Source organism: Lynx rufus, unplaced genomic scaffold, assembly GCF_022079265.1.
Source record: "Lynx rufus isolate CCGP_SWC_20201006 ecotype Redwood Valley unplaced genomic scaffold, mLynRuf1.p SCAF_13, whole genome shotgun sequence".
Taxonomy (NCBI): Eukaryota; Metazoa; Chordata; class Mammalia; order Carnivora; family Felidae; genus Lynx; species Lynx rufus.
In genome coordinates this window covers 41,108,269-41,129,997 of record NW_025814827.1, presented here as the reverse complement: position 1 = coordinate 41,129,997, position 21,729 = coordinate 41,108,269, and the positions used below count along the sequence as shown (strand labels likewise).

Below are 21,729 nucleotides of genomic sequence, written 5' to 3'. Positions count from 1 at the left end.
AGAGAGAGAGCAAGTGGGTGGGGCAGAGAGAGAGAATCCCAAGCAGACCCTGCACTGCCAGCACAGAGCCCCACACAGGGCTCAAACTCATGAGCCATGAGATCATGATCTGAGCCAAAGTCGGACACTTAACCGACTGAGCCACCCAGGTGCCCCATGAAATACCTTTTTAGACTCAGTATCTAAACTAGTACACAAACCATCCCCCTGCTGATCCTTTGCATTCTCTTACTCTGCTTTTTTGGTTTGTTTTATAACTCCTCACTCTTGACATATATGTTGCTCTTTGATCATGTAAGCTCTTGATGGCAGGGATTTTGCTACTGCATTTCTAGTAATTAGAATAATGTTTCATATGTAGAAGGTGCTCAAAAAATTTTATTGAGTAAAAGATGAACTGTAGATTTAGAGTAACATGGACATTGTCTCTAAAGACTAAAGAGTTCTTCTGGAAGATAACATCACTCTCTCACTGTGGATTTCACCATCTTGAGTACAGTCATTACCATATCTTCCTAAGATTTCTGCAGTAGATTCCCAGTTACTTCCCCCATTTTTGCTCTTGTTCCTTCCACAATCCATTCTTCAACCAGCAGCCTGCATCTTTTAATTTAACCAGACTTGTCTTGCTGCTATTTAAAACCTTCCCCGGGTGCCTGGGTGGCGCAGTCGGTTAAGCGGTCATGACTTCAGCCAGGTCATGATCTCGCGGTCTGTGAGTTCGAGCCCCGCGTCGGGCTCTGGGCTGATGGCTCAGAGCCTGGAGCCTGTTTCTGATTCTGTGTCTCCCTCTCTCTCTCTGCCCCTCCCCCGTTCATGCTCTGTCTCTCTCTGTCCCAAAAATAAATAAACGTTGAAAAAAAAAAATTAAAACCTTCCCAATGGGGCGCCTGGGTGGCTCAGTCGGTTAAGCGTCCGACTTCGGCTCAGGTCATGATCTCGCAGTCCGTGAGTTCGAGCCCCGCGTCGGGCTCTGTGCTGACAGCTCAGAGCCTGGAGCCTGTTTCAGATTCTGTGTCTCCCTCTCTCTCTCACCCTCCCCTGCTCATGCTCTGTCTCTCTCTGTCTCAAAAATAAATAAAACGTTAAAAAAAAAATTAAAAAAAACCCTGTCTTACTAAAAAAAAAATAAAATAAAGAAAATAAATAAATAAAACCTTCCCATTGTTTCACCTCACTTTAGAGTAAAATTTACACTCTTTACCACGGTCTGCGATACTCCGGCATGTATCTGCTACCTAGTTTGAAGACTTTTTTTTTTTTTTTTTAACCACTTTCTTACTCATTGTGCTTTAGCTACATTAATGTTTCGCAAACATGCCAAGCTTATTACCATCTTTGGGCGTTTGCATGGCTGCTTCTCTGCCCTGGTCAGTCTTCTTCAAGATCCTCACATGTCTGTCTCCTTTACATGTAGATCTCATTGTAAAGGTTAACTCCTCAGAAAGTGAGGCCTCAGGCCATTACTGTCCAGCCGATCCAAAATAGCTTCTCTATTCACTTTTGTTTTATTTATTTATTTTTATTTTAGAGAGAGAATACACAAGCAGGGAAGAAAGAGAGAGAGAGTGAATGAATGAATCTTAAGGAGGCTCCATGCTCAGCACAGAGCCCAACACAGGGCTCGATTCCATAACCCTGGGATCATGATCTGAGCCAAAATCAAGAGTTGGATGCTCAACCAACTGAGCCACCCAGGTGGTCCTCTATTTACTTTTTGGCTTTTGATAAATGTTATAAAGAAAATAATCTTGATTATTTTCTTTTGTTCTTTATCTTCTCATGTCTGCATGAGAACAGAAAATTTGTCTTTCTTATTTACTGCTTAATCTTCAGCACATAGAACCATGCCTAGGACTTAATTAGTCATATACTTGAAATCAGTGAATGAAGATTTGTAATGGTCATCTGGGCACTTCATAAAAATGCAGAGTCTCAGGTTTTTCCCATAAGATCAAGTTATTAGGGTTACTTATGTGACCCAGTTTAGCAAATAACTCCAGTTTAGCAAATAACTCCAGATGATTCTTTGGACTGGGCAAATTTGGAGGATACTGCTTTAACAGAACTATTGCTAAGTGAATGAATGAATGAATGAGAATGATAATTCAGGGAGTTATCTTTTAACCTTAGTATATTGATAAGAATGGGTTGAATGTTTCCCAAAGTGTATACAATAGGAAACTAATTACATAAGATGTTTGATGAAAAATGAGTTTTGGTTTTCTGATGTATTTAAGAATGCCAAATATTCTTCTTTTGAAGATTAGGTAGGCAGTCATTAGTATATTGAAGCGTCTGAGAAATTAAACATTATAGGAAGCTACTTGACTGTTACATATATTTGCCAAGTTATTTACCATCCCTGCCCCCAATCATTTTGTCACCAAATCTGTATTAATATACTAAGAAATATACACAGTACAAGAAGTACAGTCCTTGGTTCCCTGCTACCATAACTTATTCACTCCATGGCTAGCTGTCGACACAGTTCACTTGCATGACTGATAGTTTGGACAAAACTGTAAGTCCTAGCAGAAATTATCTATTTTGGCAGAACTATATTCTAAATATCTTCTTAAAATTATGTTCTTATTATAATAAAAATTCAGGTAAGGATCTTTTGACTGTTGGATAGCCTAGAAACATAAAGAACTAATGATTTATTAACTTTTGTATGCATTACTTTACATTTCCACCTTACAGCTAAATTATTTCACCAAGATTGCGTTATGTTTTTCACCCATCTATTTATTTAAGCCCAGTTAATCACATGTAAATATTTCTATGTCACTCTGGTCTCATTGCAGTAAGTTCAAAATGTATATAAGGAGGATATGCTTCTTCAGATTTTACCTTATTTCAACTTGTTTTCATCCTTGGGTTCCCCACCACAATAAGTAACCATATAGACAGGCAGAATCTAAGTGTGAAATGTTAGAGTAAGTGTTCCGTTTTTAATCAGCTTTGCCTAACTGAGTCAAAATGGTTTTTCTTCGTGCTAAGAAACTTTGGTTTTTTGAAAGTTGGAGTCCAGAAAATTAAAGAATGTGTTAAGACTGGTGCTTTCAGATATTTTGTATCCTGAAATAGGTTTTTGAAGTGTGTCTAGATAATATAGACAGTAGCATAATAAGCTAATTGTCCTCATGTGTATTCACTTGGTCATGCCCACTTCTTTTTCTAAAATAATTAGGCCTAACAGTTCCCATTATTGATTGTGTTTTTTAATGAAATTACTAATTCTATCTTTAGTAAAGACTAAAGCCTACACTGAGTTTAAGATGCAAGATACAAACTAGCTTTTGTTTGCTTCAAATTCTCTACCAAGAATGGTAGATGAAGTGATTAAAGGCTATTGCTATGGGCAAACCAAGGGAGATAATTAGGCTCTTCAGAAAAACTATTTACAGAGGCAGTTTTGCAAGCGAGTACCACCCACAATCATTTTTCTCTCTATTCTTTAAGGCATATGGTAAGAAACTAAATAAAATCTCCACTCTTTACCATTTACCCAGGATAAAATATATTGAGCAAGTGCCCATTTGTAAAACTACTATATCATTACTGTTACAAGGAAATACTTTGAGGTCATTTTTCTGATTGCATTTACTTGTGAAAAGGTACATGTTTCTATTTCAACTGCCATTTTGACTGGTAGAGTATCATAGGCTTTTGAGTATAATGTGGTGTATAACCTTTTGAGTTATAACCTATGAATAGCTTAGTTTATGAAGGCCATCAAATGTAAAAATAGTTACATTATTGGCAAGTTGTTTCTATTGCAGGAAGTAATTCAGTTTTAAAATAAATGTCATTTTGAGTAACGTATAGGACAACTCCCATTCTTTGGCAAACTTAGGTGTGCCCTCACCAGACGTAGGCAGGAAAAATATTAAATGGGTGAGTTCAGACATAAGACAATAGAAAGATGCCTAGACATATCTCAGAGCAGTGTTACCAGATTGATTACACAATTTGGATTGCACACTCAGAAACACCCCTCAACTTAAACCCATTTACTAGTTCTGATTTTTACATGCATTGCTAGTTTCATTCTAGTAGGTTCATGAACCTGTTTACTCGTAGATTTGCCCTTGTTTCAAGTTTTACATGTATCAGTGAAGTATTTGCAGGTTCTTGGAGGTTAGTCTTCAAATTACCAAGTAAGTATCAAGTAAAGGTTGCCCTGCATTCCTTCAATTATAAAAAATTAAAAACAAAAATCTAAGTTGAATAAAGAACTAAACAAAACACTTATTTCTATTCATCTCAAATACAAGAGGGTGTTCAAAGGAAGAGTCCTGGCTTCACTAGAAAGCGTACATACGGCATGTGTGCACAGCTCAGAAGGCAAGGAAGTAGATAGTATAGAAGGAGGTAATGTTTAAGAAGAAAATCATTTGTTTCCCCCATCTAAAATCATACCTATTCTGCCTGAGTTGTTCTTCTATTCATAGATTCCCTGGCAATTCCAAATTACTTGTTTTAGGCTATTATGCTTCATTTTCGGACAAAAAAAGTTAGAATTACAGAGTATCAAGAAGCATGAACATAAGTTCCCAAAAGATCAAGACTGTCTCTGTGAGCTTTCTCTTTTGGCAATAGTGTGCCATGTCTTTGGCCACTTACTAACCAACCATTCATCTTCTCGACTATAAGTATTAAGAGGTTCCCACCTTTGCTCCATCCTGGCATACATAAAAGGCATTCCCATTAATGACAGCATCTGGGAATCAGAATCTTTTTTTTTTTAAATACTCTCTTGGGGCACCTGGGTGGCTCAGTCGGTTGGGCGTCCAACTTCAGCTCAGGTCATGATCTCACAGTTTGTGAGTTCGAGCCCCACATCAGGCTGTGTGCTGACTGCTCAGAACCTGGAGCATGCTTTGGATTCTGTATCTCCCTCTCTGACCCTCCCCGGCTCACACTGTCTTTTTCTCTGTAGAAAATAAATAAACACTGAAAAAAATAATTAAATAAATTAAATAAATAGTTTTTGGTGATTTTGTTTTTTTATTATTTATTTTTTAATGTGTGTTTTTAGGGGGGAGAGAGAGAAAGAGAAAGCAGGGGACGGGCAGAGAGAGAGAGGGAGACAGAGGATCCAAGGCGGGCCCCAGGCTCTGAGCTGTCAGCACAGAGCCCCCTGCAGGGCTTGAACCCGTAAACCATGAGATCATCACCTGAGTTGAAGTCAGAGGCTTAATTGACTGAGTCAACCCAGGCACCCCTGGGAATCAGAATCTTGAGAAGGGTTGTTGGTATGGTTTTAAGGAGAAAAATAAATGATGCTGATAGCTCCTCTCCAACTTTTCCTTTGGAATCACTAGAATAGATCTAGATGATGACCATAGTTCTTCTGGTTCTAAAATTCTGTGATTCTTTCTCTGTTCTTCTTTCTTTGCTACCTATACACCTGCTTCTCTGTATTGACAGGGCCTGATTTATCAGTTATATGTGTGTGTGTTATGTATGCATGTATGAGAGAGGGAGAAACAGGATCAATCTAATACACTAATGTACTATAGAACTGTTATTCCTGCTTTGTCTTATGTGCAAACCCATATTGTTTATGTATATGGGAAATAAGATGAGTTTAAATTTAAAAACCCACTTGATGGTATGTTGGGGAAAATATCTGAGAATATCTCTTTTTCAAAACCAAATTAAGGAAGAAAATCTAAAAATATATTTTAAAATTTTCATATAGCATTTGAAACTTCAGTTGTATCAATCAGGTTTTTTTCCTCCTCGATCAGAGTATGTGCTGTTCATCACACCAGAATTTGTTAAGGATTCTGAGTGGTTCTTTCTGTCTGGGATGCTTAAAGTGTTATATTTAATTATATGTAAAAAACATTTATGAGCACCATTGAAAATATTATTTGAATTTTGTTTAAAACAGTAATTCTAAATCTTTTTTGTATCTGGGACCTTTTTGGCAGTCTGAAGTCTACAAATTCCTTTTCAGAGTAACCTTTTTTAATGTGTAAAGGATTATACACACATATAAATATATAGGTATAGCATTAAAAAGAACCCTGTTAGGGACCCCTGGGTGGTTCAGTTGGTTGAGCATCTGCCTCTTGATTTCGTCTCAGGTCATGATATCACAGTTCAGGAGTTTGAGCCCCACATTGGGCTCTGCACTGACAGTGCGGAGCCTGCTTGGGATTCTTTCTACCCCTCTCTCTCCCTGCCCTTCCCTCATTCACACATACATTCTCTCCCTTTCTCAAGAATAGATTTTTTTTTTAAAGAACCCTATTATATTGAAATACAATTATCAAAATATTAAATTCATGATCTAATATAAGTGCTTTTTTATCAATGCATTGAAAAAGATCTAGAAGCCATTTAATAACTACCATAATTTCAAAGTAGTATTGCACCTAAATCATATTATGAGATACATGCAACAATTATAATGTAATATGAAAATACCAGATATTTATCGTTAACAAAAATCGCAGGTACTTTTATGTAGTTTGTTGCTGGCATCATACTTGGAGAAAATACTAACTTTCCCCCCATAATTCACAGACACCCTCATCTAAAATTATTTCTGTTTCCCAGACACAGGGAAGCCAGATATAATCCTCATATCTCAAGACACTTAATCTTTGAGGAAACTGGAGCTCAAAGTCTTCCATATTTAGCCCTTAATGCTTTTCAAGCCTTTAAAATAAGCAAGTGGTTAGTTGTTAAATGGTGATTGTCAATACCTCTTGCATTAGGAACTTGGCTTATTGCCACTAGTTTTATTATAGATTACTGAAGAAACATATTTCTAAAAGCCTGTTTAGTTATTTTATCATGAAGTCGAATCAGGACATATCTAGTAATGAGTGCTTTACTTATGTCTTGACTTTGAGCTGCTATGGCCATTATGTTCCTTTGTCATTAAAGAGAAAATGTAGCCCATGTCGTAAGCCCCGAATCATCCTTCTACTTTACGGAACTATTTTTGCTTGGTCAAATTTATGTGATTGTTTTGTTAGTTTACTTTTTTCTGGTTATTTCTTTTTAAATGGAATTATACAATATTTGTCCTTCTGCTTTTAGCTCATTTCCCTTAGCATATTTTCAAGGTTTGTCCATGTTGTAGCACGTATCCGAATTTCGTTTCCTCTTTATGGCTGAATAATATCCCATTGTATGATATACCACATTTTTGTTTATCCATTTATCTGTTGAAGGACACTGGGTTGTTTCCACTTTGACTAATGTAAACAATGCTTCTATACACATTGTCATATAAATATCTGTTTGAGTCCCTGTTTTAAGTTCTTTTGAGTATATGCCTAAGAGTGGAATTGCTGGGTCTCATGGTAATTCTGTTAGTTAACTTTTCAAAGAAGCTGTGTGATTATTTTTTAAAATAGTTTATTCTGTTTTTATTATCCATTCATTAATGTATTTTGATCACTAAAAAACTTTTGGTTTTTGGTTTTTGGGGTTTTTTTTTGCTTATTTCCTTGGTTGACTTTTGTTGCTGATTTTTAAGAAATTATTTGTTTTGGTCATTCATTTTTTTCTTTTCTTTTCAATTGTTTGTTTTTCAGACCCGAGTCAGAACTCCATCACAGGGGAACACAGCCAGCTGTTAGGTATAGTATTACTATGGGATTGACTTTCTCTACAGTCACCCTTTTCCTGCTTATACTAACAGACATTACTCCCACTTCTAATTCTATTTTCTATCCCCTCTTCTGCTTTTCACTTCTCAACATTTTTTCCTGGTATTTCTGGTCCTAACTTGATAAGTTTTAGGAAACGACTTGTACAATTGATTGTTGAGCCTCAATGTAGTCACATATAAAAATAATTTACATAGTTCTGTGTTAAAAAAAAAAAATCTGTAGGGACACCTGGGTGGCTCAGTCAGTTAAGCGTCTGACTTCGTCTCAGGTCATGATCTCACAGTTTGTGAGTTCAAGCCCCACATCAGGCTCTGTGCTGACAGATCAGAGCCTGGAGCCTGCTTCGGATTCTGTGTCTCCTTCTCTCTCTACCCTCCTCCACTCACACTCTGTCTCTTTCTCTCAAAAATAAACAAACATTAAAAACAAAAAATTTTTTTTTAGTCTGTAAAAATTAGATCTTTTTTCCAAGATAATTTTGTCAAGAAGATAACTATAATATTCTATAAGCTTGGGCTTTGCAGGTACTTTGCCCTTTTTATTATTTTTCTTGGTCTTTAATCGCCCTCATTTTAATTGCTGAAAGTACTTCATAAATAGCACGACCTTAAGCTGTAGAAGTTGATGTTCCAGTTCTTTATCTATTAAATAAGTTTTGGAAATAAATTTATTTCTTCTAGTTATCACATATTGAAATTTCAGTAAGCTTGTAATTTAATAGGTATTTCACAGCATCACAAGACTGATAAAAAATTAAAATAAAGAAAGGAAACATACTCTGGTGAGGATTCAGACAATAAAGAGTATATGTACACAAAGTAGAGTCCTCTAAATTATCTCTTCTCCTCTTACCTCTATCCCCTGAGGTACTTATTCTTGGAAATTCTCTAGAAATTTTTAATTACACATTTTCTAACCATCTATGACTATCTTTTTTCCTTTTTTCTCCATGGAATTATACTCTACAGACTATGACTTCCTTTCTTTGACTTAACATTTTACCTTGTGACATTTCAGTACATAAAGATTTGCCTTATTCCTCTGTTTTAGAATAGTATTCCATTGTATTCCTGTACTTTAATTTTACACAGCCAGTTCCCTATTCTGGACCATTTATTCCCAGGTGTTTTATTATTAAAAATTATGTTACAGTGAACATCTTGTACATATACTCTTGCAATCTCATTGCCAGTATATTTGAAAGAAAAATTCCTAACAGTAGAATTCTTTGATCAAAAGGAATACCTGTCTTCAAAAGGATACATCAACTTAGACTTCTACCAATTAGGAGTGTGGAAGCATACTTGGGCTCCCTATCATAAAAAGTAGATAACCAATCTTAAAAAAAATTTTTTTTCCCTAGATGAAGATGGCATGTCTAGTTTTTATTTGTACTTCTTTAATTATGAATGAGGTTAAGTGCTTTTTAAATACACTGACAGCCATTTTGTATATGTGTGTGTCTTTTGATTTGAGGCTTACTTTTTGTTGTTAGAATTTTTGTTTGTTTTTTGTTTTGTTTTTATTGAAGTATAATTAACATACAGTGTTACATTAATTTCAGTCATATACCGTATTGGTTGGACAATGCTATACATTGCTCAGTACTTGCCACCATAAATGTAGTCACCATCTGTCACCATACAACGTTATTACAGTATTATTGACTATATTTCCTATGCTATACTACTGATATCCATGACTTACTTGTTTTATAACTGGAAGTTTGTATCAGTCTCTTTTTTTTTTTTCCTATTGAATTTAGAGGCACCTGGGTGGCTCAGTCAGTTAAGTGTCCAACTTCAGGTCAGGCCATGATCTCATGGTTCGTGAGTTCAAGCCTTCTGTCGGGCTGTCTGCTTTTAGCACAGAATCCATTTTGGATTCTCTGTCCCCTTTTCTCTCTGCCCCGCCTCCTGCCTCGCATTTGCATTCTCTCTCAAAATAAATAAATCTTTTTAAATGTCAAAAGAATTTTAAATCTTTTTTAAATTTGAATATAGTTGATATGCAATGTTACATTAGTTTCAGCTGTACAACATAGTGATTCTGCTTCTGTATACTTTATGCTATTAATCCCCTTTATCTCACCCATCCCCCCACCCACCTCCTCTGTGTCAACATTTGTTCTTTGTTTTTAAAGGTCTTTTGTTTGTTTGTTTTCTTTTTATATACAACTTGTAAGTGAAATCATGTGGTATTTGTTTTTCTTTGCCTGATTTTACTTAGCCTTAGCCTAACATCCTGTAGGTCCACCCATGTTGTTGCACATGGCAAGATCTCATTCTTTTTTATGGCTGACTATTCCATTATATATGTATAGCATATCCTCATCCATTCACTTATCAGTAGAAACTTGGGTTGCTTCTGTAGTTTGGCTGTTATAAATAATGTTGCAATAGGGGCACCTGGGTGGCTCAGTCAGTTAAGCGTCCGACTTCAGCTCAGATCATGATCTCACAGTCCGTGAGTTCGAGCCCCACGTCGGGCTCTGTGCTGACAGCTCCGAGCCTGGAGCCTACTTCAGATTCTGTGTCTCCCTCTCTCTCTGCCCCTCCCCTGCTCATGCTCTGTCTCTCTCTGTCTCAAAAATAAATAAAAACATTAAAAAATTTTTATAAATAATGTTGCAGTAAACACAGGGGTGAGTATATCTTTTCAAATTCATTTTCCTTGGGTAAATACCCAGTAATAGAATTGTTTGATCATATGGTAATGCTATCTTTAATATATTGAGGAACCTCTATACTGTTTTACTCAGTGGTTGCTCCAATTTACATTCCCACTAACAGTGCATGAGGTTTGATTTGAGGCTTATTTTGATTTTTACATTGCTGAACTTTTAGCTCTTTGAGTAGTGCAGAGCAGCTACGTAAAATATAAGCTATCAAAAAGTTGACAGTAAGGAAAGTACTTGACTTGTTTGCTCATTACAGGTTCAGAGTATTGAAGAAACTGGGATACTCCTTTTCTGATCTTCCTCTGTTAAGAACCTAAGTTTCTGGTGATAATTCTCATTTGTTTGAGAGAGTTTATGTGCGGGAAGAGTAACTGACACCCTAAGCACTCCATAAATATTTTTTAGGTAAATGGTTTGACATAAACATATAGCTAGAAATCTGATCACAAGGGTCCTAGCCTTGTGATATTGGGGTTGTCACAATTCTCTTTTTTTTTAGACTTTTATATTGGATAGTTTATTTAGACTGTTCAAAATTATTCTTCTCTGTACAAAAATTTCATATTTGGATCAGGAATGGTTAAGATTTCATTGAAATATTTAGGCAGACCATGAAAAGTAAATTTTCCCCCTAAACTATTAAAACAATTCTTCTGTCTCTGATACATGCCGACAGGTAGAGGAGTTTGAGGGTAGTTTATCTTCGGGCCAGGAACATGTATGTAATAGAGGTAGGGAAGGACTTAGCTAATGAAGTGGACAGTCAGGGGAGTTGGTATCATTCCAGTGCAAGCTGGATTTTGTTTCCAATGAAGCACTTTAAGTAAAAGATAGTAAACAAATTGTGGGCAAAAAGAAATAGTATATGATTGTGAAAAAGACTTCTCTTAGTATTATTAGCTGAAAACCCTAATATCTGCTAAGAGACTACTACAGACATTACTCTCATTTGGCAACCTACATTTGCATTCACTTTTAAACAAACCTGGGAATGTGTCCAGAGTCTTTTGGCTAGATTCTCAGGTGAGTTCATCCTGCTACCCTGGGTTCTCCCTCCGAGGTTCATTAGATGAGATTATGTTCTTCCTTCTCATGCTCTTAATAACTACATCTTGTGTGCCCCATCCTGAGTTAGTTTCTTTGTTTTCTTTTTTTCCTTTCCTTTCCTTTCCTTTTTCCTTTTTCCTTTCCTTTTTCCTTTCCTTTCCTTTCCTTTCCGTAAGCTCTACACCTAATGTGAGGCTTGAACTTATGACTCTGAGATCAGGAGTCACATGCTTTACTGATTGAGCCAGCCAGGTGCCCCTTTGAGTATCTTTGTTTAAGCTACAGCCTCAAAATCCCTCAAAGCCTGGTTTATTTTAAAAAAAGAAGAAGTTGGGGTGCCTGAGTGGCTCAGTCGGTTAAGCAGCTGACTTCGGCTTGGGTCACGATCTCACAGTGTGTGGGTTCGAGCCCTGCGTCGGGCTCTGTGCTGACAGCCCAGAGCCTGGAGCCTGCTTTGGATTCTGTGTCTCCCTCTCTCTCTGACCCTCCCCTACTCACACTCTGTGTGTCTGTCTCTCTCTCTCAAAAATAAATAAACATTAAAAAAAAATTTTTAAAGAAGTTTGCAGAAGATGGAAAGGTGATTTTTTTGGGTTATATTTTCTAACCATCTTATAGTTCCTCAGAGAGGGCATTGGTAGTTTGAATTAAAATCTTGCCAGCTCTCTATAAAAATCTTGGTTAGGGGCACCGGGAGGGCTCAGTGGAGCATGTAACTCTTGATCTCAGGGTCGTCAGTTTGAGCTCCACCATATATGTAGAAATTACTTAAAAACTTAAAAAAATAATCTTGCTTAGGATAATTAGGCCTAGTACGTTAAAAACTACAATTGCTTTGCCTGCTGAGTAGAATTTATAATAGTATCTTTCAGACCTTTTAAGTTTCTTCCTGTCAGTTATTTTAATGTATCTGTTGTTGGCACTGACTCATCAGATCTCTTACAAAACTTAGGGTTAGGCTGAGGAGATGGATGGAAGAGTGAAACTGCTGTTGTGAGAAATAATTAAGCTGTAATGAATTTTGCTGTGTATATGTGTGTGTAATTTTCAATTTAAAACATTTTAGTAAGCAAGTAAGCAAATGAGCAGTGGGCCCTGGCATTTTTACAACAATTTTTACCAAACACCCAAGGAACAGTAATTCCTCTTCTACAGTTTCTCCCAAGGAATAGAAAAACAAGTAAATACTCCCCAACTCAGTTTGAGGATTGCATAACTTTGATTCCAAAACTTAATGCCAGTGTGAGACAAGTATGGGCCAGTTTTACTTATGAATACAGATACAGGTGCCCTAAATGAAATATTTGCAATCTAAATCAAGCAATATATTTTTCTAAGTTACTCCTGACCAGATTGGGTTTCTGCTAGAAATACATTGTTGGTTTACCATTAAAGATCAATTTATATAATTCAGTGTATTAACAAAAGGAGATTAAAGGATTAATCATCTTAACTGATGCAGAAAAAGAATTTCATTTGAAATATATCCAATATTTAAATTCATGAGTTCATATTGAGACTTTAAAAAGCTAATTAGTCACCATTGGAGTATTCTGGTGAACGAAGTTGGTTAATAAAGGGAAAGAATGAAGTATTTGCCATGCTTTTAACTGTATTAATGGGTAACCAAACAGTATATTAGAGGGAATATCTCTTTATAAAAGTATTTCAGCTAGTAAGTTAAGGAAGAATAATAGAAAAGAATATCACCATTTTGTAAGCCCTCATAAATTAATGGATCTAGGCATTCATCACCAACAGTTGCTAGTATCTCAGAAAGAAAACCTCCTGACAGAAGATCAAAATACCACTGTGAAGGAGTTTTCCTACCTCTTCCTTAAAAATACTGGATGTGGTTAAGCCTGTAGACCTAATTAGCAATTTATAGGAACTACAAAAACCGAACAACATTTAAACATCTTATGGATGTCATCATCAAAATCAGAAACCCTACTGAACACCGGACATGGTTTCTTCAACAAGTAAATAGTGAAGAAAAAGAGAGTAGACGCTTGACTTAGGAGATACAGCAGTCAATCATACTGCATGCCTCTTATTTGGCTACTGATTGAAGCAAACTATGAAATCAAAAACATAATTTGTAACATTTGAGACAACGTTTCATGTTCACACAGTGCATAGTTCAGACCCAAGCCTGTGCCAGAGGAAATTAAATACATTTACTGCTCTTGTTCTGCCTAGCTCAGACCAGCAAACATCATTTGACGAGATCAGGAGACTAAGGGAGGAATGTGAGATTTATTTATCTTAGCCCCCAATTATAGTATAGTGGCAAATTATAAAAGCAGCAATATGGAGGTAATTGCACCACAAGAATAAAGGTTTTATTAAGAGCAAGACATTTGATATACCATTTTATGTTTACCAAAAAAAGTATGCCATAAAAAATGGAAATTTGAAATTTGTAGTAGAATCAATGGCACTTATCAGTTTCTGTTTGACTTGTGCAGTGAAACACCAGTAAGTTCCCAATAATGTTAGCATTATCTGGATAGTAAAATGGGGAAAAACAAAACATAGTGATCTGTTGGGCTGTTTAATTGATAGTGTCAGTAGGTATCCTTCAAAGGAATCCTCTTAGGATTCTGGATAATCACAAAACAGCCCTAGGACGTGCATTTGGTTCTTAGTTCCTGCAGAGTAAAACTTACTTGTTATCCAGAAACTCTAGAATTTCCATTCCATTTGGGATTTCCTGAGGTTACAGTAATGACCCAGACTTCTGAAGGCTGTACTTTTGAAACAGCATGATTTCCCACCAAGAAACTGAGATTGAGAATTGATCCATGCCTTTCAGTTAACCACTCCTGATGAGAACTTTGTTCCTTGCCTGGAAGGCCTTGATCTTTCATGATTGACCAGGATCTCTACGGGACCCTCCCACTCCTACCACCACCACAGGTAGACCCTAATAAGATATAATCTTGGAGGCATCATTGGTCTTGTAAATGTAGGCAATGTCTCCAGGGATATTTCTTCCATCTCGAAATAAACAAGCAAATGGAAGTTGGACCAGAAACATCCACGACCAGAGTGTCTAAAAGTTAAGGTGGTTGCACCTGAAACTTGAGAATACAGAGGCCCTGAAAGAGGTGCCATGGCTGCAGCAAGGGGAGCCAGAGCTTTTAGGATGTGGCTTGGACCAGTAGGCAGCAGGATGGGGCAGGATTGTTCTGAAGCCAGATTTTTATAGCAACAGTATTGTGAGACTCTTGAACCAGCAGGAAAGTAGGATGTTGGATCTGGGATTCCTAGTCACATAACCCTTAAGAGGGATAAAGTGGTTCTGAGTCTGGGATACAAAACTATCAAATGTTTTCATCAGTAAAAGGTGCAGTTAGATGAGCATATTACCCAGAAATGAAGGACTGTTTAGAGAGGAGAACAAATGGAACTTGTAGAAAAAAAAAAAATAGTTATTGATACAAAAAATAAAATTAACGGGTTATAAATAAAATAACGGGTTATAAACAAAAGGAAAATTACACCTAGACACATCTTTAATGATGCTGCAGAACACCTAAGAAAAGATCTTGAGATCCACCAGAGGTACAGATCCTCCCCGGAACAGCAGAATGACAGAATTCTCCATAGGGAAATATATAGCAAATGATGTCTTAAAGTGTTTGCAAAGCTTTTATTATCCTAGAATTGTGCTTGGCAAGATACTCAGTAATAATTAGGACAAAATACAGGCGACTGTTGCTAAATAAAAGCCAAGAATGTTTCTCACCGCAAGACTTGCTCCAAGCTAGTGGTTTACAACTGAGGACAATTTTGTCCCCCAGGGGACATTTGGAAATATTTGAAGACTTTCATGGTTGTCACTGCAGGAGATGCTACTGGCCTCTAGTGACTAGCAGCTAGGGATGCTCTTAAACGTCCTATGATGTAACTGTATGATGTACTACAACAAATACTTATGTGGCCTTGAAATTTCATGGTGCTGAGTTTGAGAAACTCTAAAGGAATTGTAAAGAAGGGACCTCAAGTAAAAGGGAAATGATCCCAGAAAAACAGTGACCTTGACCTTGACCCAAGTCAGTGTTTTGTCTCTGAAATATTTTTAGTGTCTTATTGTGTAGTAAAATTAACTACTAGAAATATTGGACAGAACAGTAATATTATGTGAATCAGAGGACAGTTGAAACTGAAGTGTTCAAGTGTGTTGTTTGTGAGGATGACAGATTATTGATTAAACTCACTTAACAGTTTAAGTAACATATGTGGTAAAATTTCAAAAGTAATTACTGGAAAAAATAGAATGTGGAAACTCCAAAAGAGGAAAGAGAACAAATGGAATAAGGGAAAAACAAACCAAAAAAAATCCAGGGAGAGGGGCATCTGGGTGGCTCAGTCTGTTAAGCGTCTGATTTTGGCTCAGGTCATGATCTCACAGTTCATGAGTTCAAGCCCTGAGTAGGGCTCTGCGCTGACAGTTCACAGCCTGGAGCCCGCTTCGCATTCTGTTTGTGTCTCTCCCTCTGCCCCTCCCCAGCTTGTTCAGGCACGCGCTCTTGCTCTCTCTCTAAAAAATAAATAAATGAACATTAAAAGAGAGAGAAATCCCAGAGAGAGAAAATGAGAATGAATCATAAAAAAAGACCAAATAGAAATTTTAAAATCCTATCTTTCCAGTCGCTCTCTCCTTTCCTCTCTCTGTTTCAGCCATGTTACTCATTCTGTTTTATGACTGCATTAAGGTTGTTTCTGCTTTAGGATTTTTTAAAATTACTGTTCCCTCTGCTTGAAATGCAGGCTTTTCCTGAACATTCTATGTCAAGGGTGTGCTACAGCCAGCTCATACCAACTCCTGAGAACCAATTGTATGCATCTCTTCCCAAAACCATTCTCAGTGACTTCGCATTAGTAGTTTATTTTATTTCATTTTTATTTGAGAGAGCATGCGGGCAGGAGAGAGGGGCAGAGGGAGAGAAAGAGGGAGATTTTTTTTTTTTTTTGAGAGGGAGAGAGAGAATTTTAAGCTGGCTCCACTGCCAGCATGGAGCTTTCTCACAACAGCGAGATCATGACCTGAGCTGAAATCAAGAGTCAGATGCTCAACCAACTGAGCCACCCAGACGCCCCAACACATTAGTAGTTTACAGTTGGCGTGTGTGAGTATTTACACTGTGGAAATGGACAACCACTATAAATCAGTTTTATGTGTGTGTGTATATGTTTTTAACTGTCTTCTGTGACTTCATATACACACAATGAAAGCAACATCTTTAACTGCTCTGTCTATTGCTGTATCACCAGGACCTAGAACAGTGCCCAGCACATCATAAGAACTTAATAAATGTGGGGTGCCTGGGTGGTACAAGTCGGTTGAACGTCCAACTCTTGATTTCGGCTCAGGTCATGATCTCAGGCTTCATGAGTTCGAACCCCACATCGGGCTATGCCCTCAGCGCAAAACCTGCTTGGGATTCTCTTCCTCTCTGTCTGCCCCTTCCCCACTCATGCACACTATCTCTCTCCCAAAATAAATATTTTTTTAAAAACCTAATAAATGCTTACTGAATTAACTGAATAAATGGATTACTTAAAAGCGGTGATAATTTTTTTTTTTAATTTTTTTTTTTCAACGTTTATTTATTTTTGGGACAGAGAGAGACAGAGCATGAACGGGGGAGGGGCAGAGAGAGAGGGAGACACAGAATCGGAAACAGGCTCCAGGCTCCGAGCCATCAGCCCAGAGCCCGACGCGGGGCTCGAACTCACGGACCGTGAGATCGTGACCTGGCTGAAGTCGGATGCTTAACCAACTGCGCCACCCAGGCGCCCCAAAAAGCGGTGATAATTTTAAGCTGTGTCATTCTCTGTTTAGAATTTTCCGGAACCATTAGAGGAAAAGAATTACATTTTCTTTTTTTTTTTTCCTTCATGTTTATTTTGAGAGAAAAAAACCACGTGCACAACAGAGAAGGAATGGAGAGAGAGGGAGACAGAGAATCCGAAGCAGGCTCCATGCTATCATTTTCCTGTTTTGTTTTGTTGTTGTTTTTTTAGTAACTTTTTATTGTGGAAATTTCCAACGATACAGAAAAGTAAATAGAATAGGATAGTGAACCTCCATGAAGCCATCACTCAGTTTCAACAATGTTGAGAATCTGTTTTCAATCCCCACTGAATTTTTTCCTGGAATATCTTAAAATTCCAGACATCACATGATTTTATTTACTTTAAAAAAAAAGTTTAAATTTATCTGTGTCAAAGGTGGGGTTTTGGGGGGTTTTTTGTTGTTTTTGTTTTTGTTTTCTACATTCGATTAGAGTCAGGATTCTAACAAGTTTCACACCTTGTACTTGGTTGGTATGTCATTTTAAGTCTCAAATTATGAATTCTGCTTTCTTAGTTTATGCCATTTATTTATTGAATAAGTCAGATTATTTGTCATGTAGAATTTCTCACATTCTGAATTTGGTGATTGCCTCATCTTTGTGATGTTTAGCGTGTTCCTCCTCTGCTTTGTTTTGTTTTGTTTGTTTTGTTTTTGTGAACTAATAGATTTAAGAAGCTTGATTAGATTCAACTTCCATTTTTTTGGTAAGAATACATCATAGGTTGCACAGGGTACTTTTTATTGTATTACAGAAGGGGTTTGTGTCGTCTACTTTAAAAATTTTTTTTTCAACGTTTTTATTTATTTTTGGGACAGAGAGAGACAGAGCATGAACGGGGGAGGGGCAGAGAGAGAGGGAGACACAGAATCGGAAACAGGCTCCAGGCTCTGAGCCATCAGCCCAGAGCCTGATGCAGGGCTCGAACTCACGGACCGCGAGATCGTGACCTGGCTGAAGTCGGACGCTTAACCGACTGCACCACCCAGGCGCCCCTGTGTCGTCTACTTTTAACAAGCAATGTTAACATTGATCATTGAGTTCCAGATCACCCTGATCCATCCATTATAAAGTTATGTCTTAGCCTTTCATCTAATGGTTTTAGCAACCATTGATGATGATTGCCTAGATCCATTATTTCATTAGGGGTTGAAAATTGGTGGGTTTTTTTCCTAATCCATCTGCATTTAAAAATTTTTTTAATTTAAATTTCAGTTAACATACAGTGTTATATTAGATTCAGGTGAATCAGTATAGTGATTCAGCAATTCTGTGCATTACTCAATTCTCATCATGATGAGTGTACTTTTTTTTTTTAATTGTTAAGTTTGTTTATTTATTTTGAGAGAGAGAGAGAAAGACTCCATCAACACAGAGCCCAGTGCAGAGCTTGATCTCACAAACCATGAGATCATGACCTGAGCTGAGATCAAGAGTTGGACCCTTAATGGACTGAGGCACCTCATGATGAGTGTACTCTTAATCCCCTTCGTCTGTTTTCACCCATCCCCCTACCCAACTCCACTGTGGTAACCACCAATTCTCTGTAGTTAAGAGTCTGTTTCTTGGTTTGTCTGTCTTTTTTTTCCCTATGCTTGTTTGTTTTGTTTTTTAAATTCCACATTGATTAGCTAGAATGTTTCTATAATGAAGAAATTTTCTTTAACTTTTTCATTACCTAGAAATATAGTTGGCACAGGAAAGGCAAGATAATTGCTTGATTCTTTCCATTTATTGTTTTTCACATATGTTGTTTTCTTAGTAACTTGCAAAGGTGACTAGTTGTTTTTTTTTTTTAATATATTGGATATTTCACATACTTACTTTTCAATTCATTGCATTATTTATTTTTAGTGCTCATATTATCCCATTTTTAGCCATTAGGGATCCCATCAGGTTGGCTTTTCTGTCCTTTGACATGATCCAGTTATTTTCATAGCTTATTGACTGTTTCCCAAACTTACATTTAAGGTTATAGGACTTTAAATTAATTTCTTTAAATTTTATATTAGTGTCTATTTTATCAATATTTAAAGTCTTAGTTCTTAATGACGTATATTTTTTTATTTTCTCTCTCTCCTACAAGGTGATTATAATTATATAACTCTTACACAATACAGAACCAAAGCTAAGGATACAACACAAACTTTACTGTGTTAGGGAACCCAGTCTCTTTATCTCTCTCTTTTTTTTTTCTTATAGCTGGTTCACCAAATGCTTGTGGGATGAAAAAAAAATATGTGGCAGGAGTTTGTACAAAAATAATTCTTGGTTACAAGACCTAATGTCATTTTTTTGTTTTGTTTTTTTGTTTTTTTACCTAATATCATTTATAAAAGGTTGGACATCTGTAAGTAGAGGGCTTTTGCTGCCATTGTTCAACAGCAATAGTGTATAAAGGTATTATATACTAAGGACTCAATAAGTACTTTTTAAAAAAATTTTATTTTAGATTTGGGTGACTTTAAGTGTAGGGTCTCTGTAGGTTAGAATCCTAAAAGAATAGTGTGTCCAGAGGCCTTTGTATTAAGAAAAGCAATGACCTATGTTTACCTCTTAGAAATTTATTTTTGCTCCTTTTCTAGAGGGAGCCACATGCTCCAAGCAACGCTAATTGAGTTCTCCCACTCTCAGATTAAAGTTTGAATATGAGGGGTGCTTGGGTGGCTCAGTCAGTTGAGCGTCTCACTTTGGCTTAGGTCATGATCTCACAGTTTGTGAGTTTAAGCCCTGCACTGGGCTCTCCGCTGTCAGCACAGAGCCCTCTTCATATCCTTTGTCCCACCCCCACCCTCACCCCTGCTCCTTCCCTGCTCTACTTACGCTGTCTCTCAAAATAAAAAAATAAAGTAGTTTGAATATGAAAATGGGTTCTGTTAATACAGAGGCAACATGAAGTTATTTGGTGCTGATACTTCTTTAATACCACTGAGAAACTGACTTGGTTTACTTTTTTTTTTTTTCCAGATGATGGGCATAATAAGAAAGCTCGAAATGCTTATCTCAATAATTCCAATTATGAAGAAGGAGATGAATATTTTGATAAAAACCTGGCACTCTTTGAGGTAATAATTTGGGAGAAGACTAGGGCAGAGATTTCAGGAATAGAGATTTCAAGATCACTGTTTTCTATCCCATTTAGTTTTAAAACAGTACAGCCTGGATACTTTTAAGAATTAATTGTTAAAGTATAATACTTATGATAACTTGTCATTATAGTTGATTTATTTATGTAATCTAATGATCACTAATAAGTACCATTAAATCAAATTTCTGAGTATTGAGGAAGAATGTTGACATTCTTCCTCAATATGGGGGACCTTGCTATCTAATTCAGCTAGGATGTGAATATTTGCATTATCTACAAAGTGTAAAATAGTGAGTTTTTCAATCTGTGTTTGGGAGGACTATCACTTACCTTAGAACTACTAAATCAAAAATCAGTGTAGGAAGTAGGCTGCTAGAATAAGAGGACCTTGTAGGTCTTAACCTGAGACCCTACGGACTCTGACGGCATCTGCAGGCAGGTTCTTGAAAGGAACCTACTTTAGTCCCGCACTGCCTTTGTTTCTGGCTTTGGACGGTGATGTGAATGTTAGTTCTCTCAGTGTACTTATCTTTTAAATGATATTTTCTTTCAGCTTACTTGAAGAAAAGATCTGTGGTGAATATTTACTTCAGTCACAAAAGGTTTTTTTCTTTTAATGTTTGTTTATTTTTGAGAGAGAACACAGCTGTGCGCACGAGACAGGGAGGGGCAGAGAGAGAGGGAGAGAGAATCTCAAGCAGGTTCGATGTAGGGCTCGATCTCACAAACCACGAGATTATGACCTGAGCTGAAATCAAGAGTCGGACCCTTAACTCACTGAGCCACCCAGGTGCCCCTCAGTCACAAAAGTTTTTTTTTTTTTTTTTTTTTACGTTTTTATTTATTTTTGGGACAGAGAGAGACAGAGCATGAACGGGGGAGGGGCAGAGAGAGAGGGAGACACAGAATCGAAAGCAGGCTCCAGGCTCTGAGCCATCAGCCCAGAGCCTGACGCGGGGCTCAAACTCACGGACCGAGAGATCGTGACCTGGCTGAAGTCGGACGCTTAACCGACTGCGCCACCCAGGCGCCCCAGTCACAAAAGTTTTTTAATGAGCTATCCGTATGTGCTGCAATAAATAATAGGCCTAAATTTTGTTAGAATGTTGGTAGCCTAAAGAAAGGGGCACTGTAGTTAAAGATAATATTACCAACATTTTTTACAAGGTTACAGCTGTCTGTAGGGGCCAGTGTGATTTTGTTTTTACTGTAAAGTTAAGCTATTAGAAAGAATCCTAAAGCTTTTCACTTAAGAATCTTATAAGGATTCATGTAGCCCTGATTAAGTGATATTTTACCTTGGGAGGAAAAGAAAGCCTCACTGATGAATTGTCTTAAAATATTTATCTGTGAAATATTTTCTTATTTAATTTGCAATTTTCTGATACATGGGCCATTTTG

General features: G+C 37.0%; 1 protein-coding gene across 4 annotated transcripts in view; it reads left to right on the top strand.

Moving 5' to 3' along the window:
- The window catches only part of SLC12A6 (solute carrier family 12 member 6), an 86,256-nt gene that overhangs the window by 39,701 nt on the left and 24,826 nt on the right, over window positions 1-21,729 (top strand). For 3 of the 4 annotated variants that reach the window (XM_047075365.1, XM_047075368.1, XM_047075367.1), the window contains exons 2-3: window positions 7,569-7,613; window positions 20,208-20,305. In XM_047075365.1, coding sequence (XP_046931321.1) covers window positions 7,569-7,613; window positions 20,208-20,305 — 143 coding nt within the window. The remainder of the gene's footprint in view (window positions 1-7,568; window positions 7,614-20,207; window positions 20,306-21,729) is intronic. The other variant, XM_047075366.1, reaches the window with a different exon arrangement.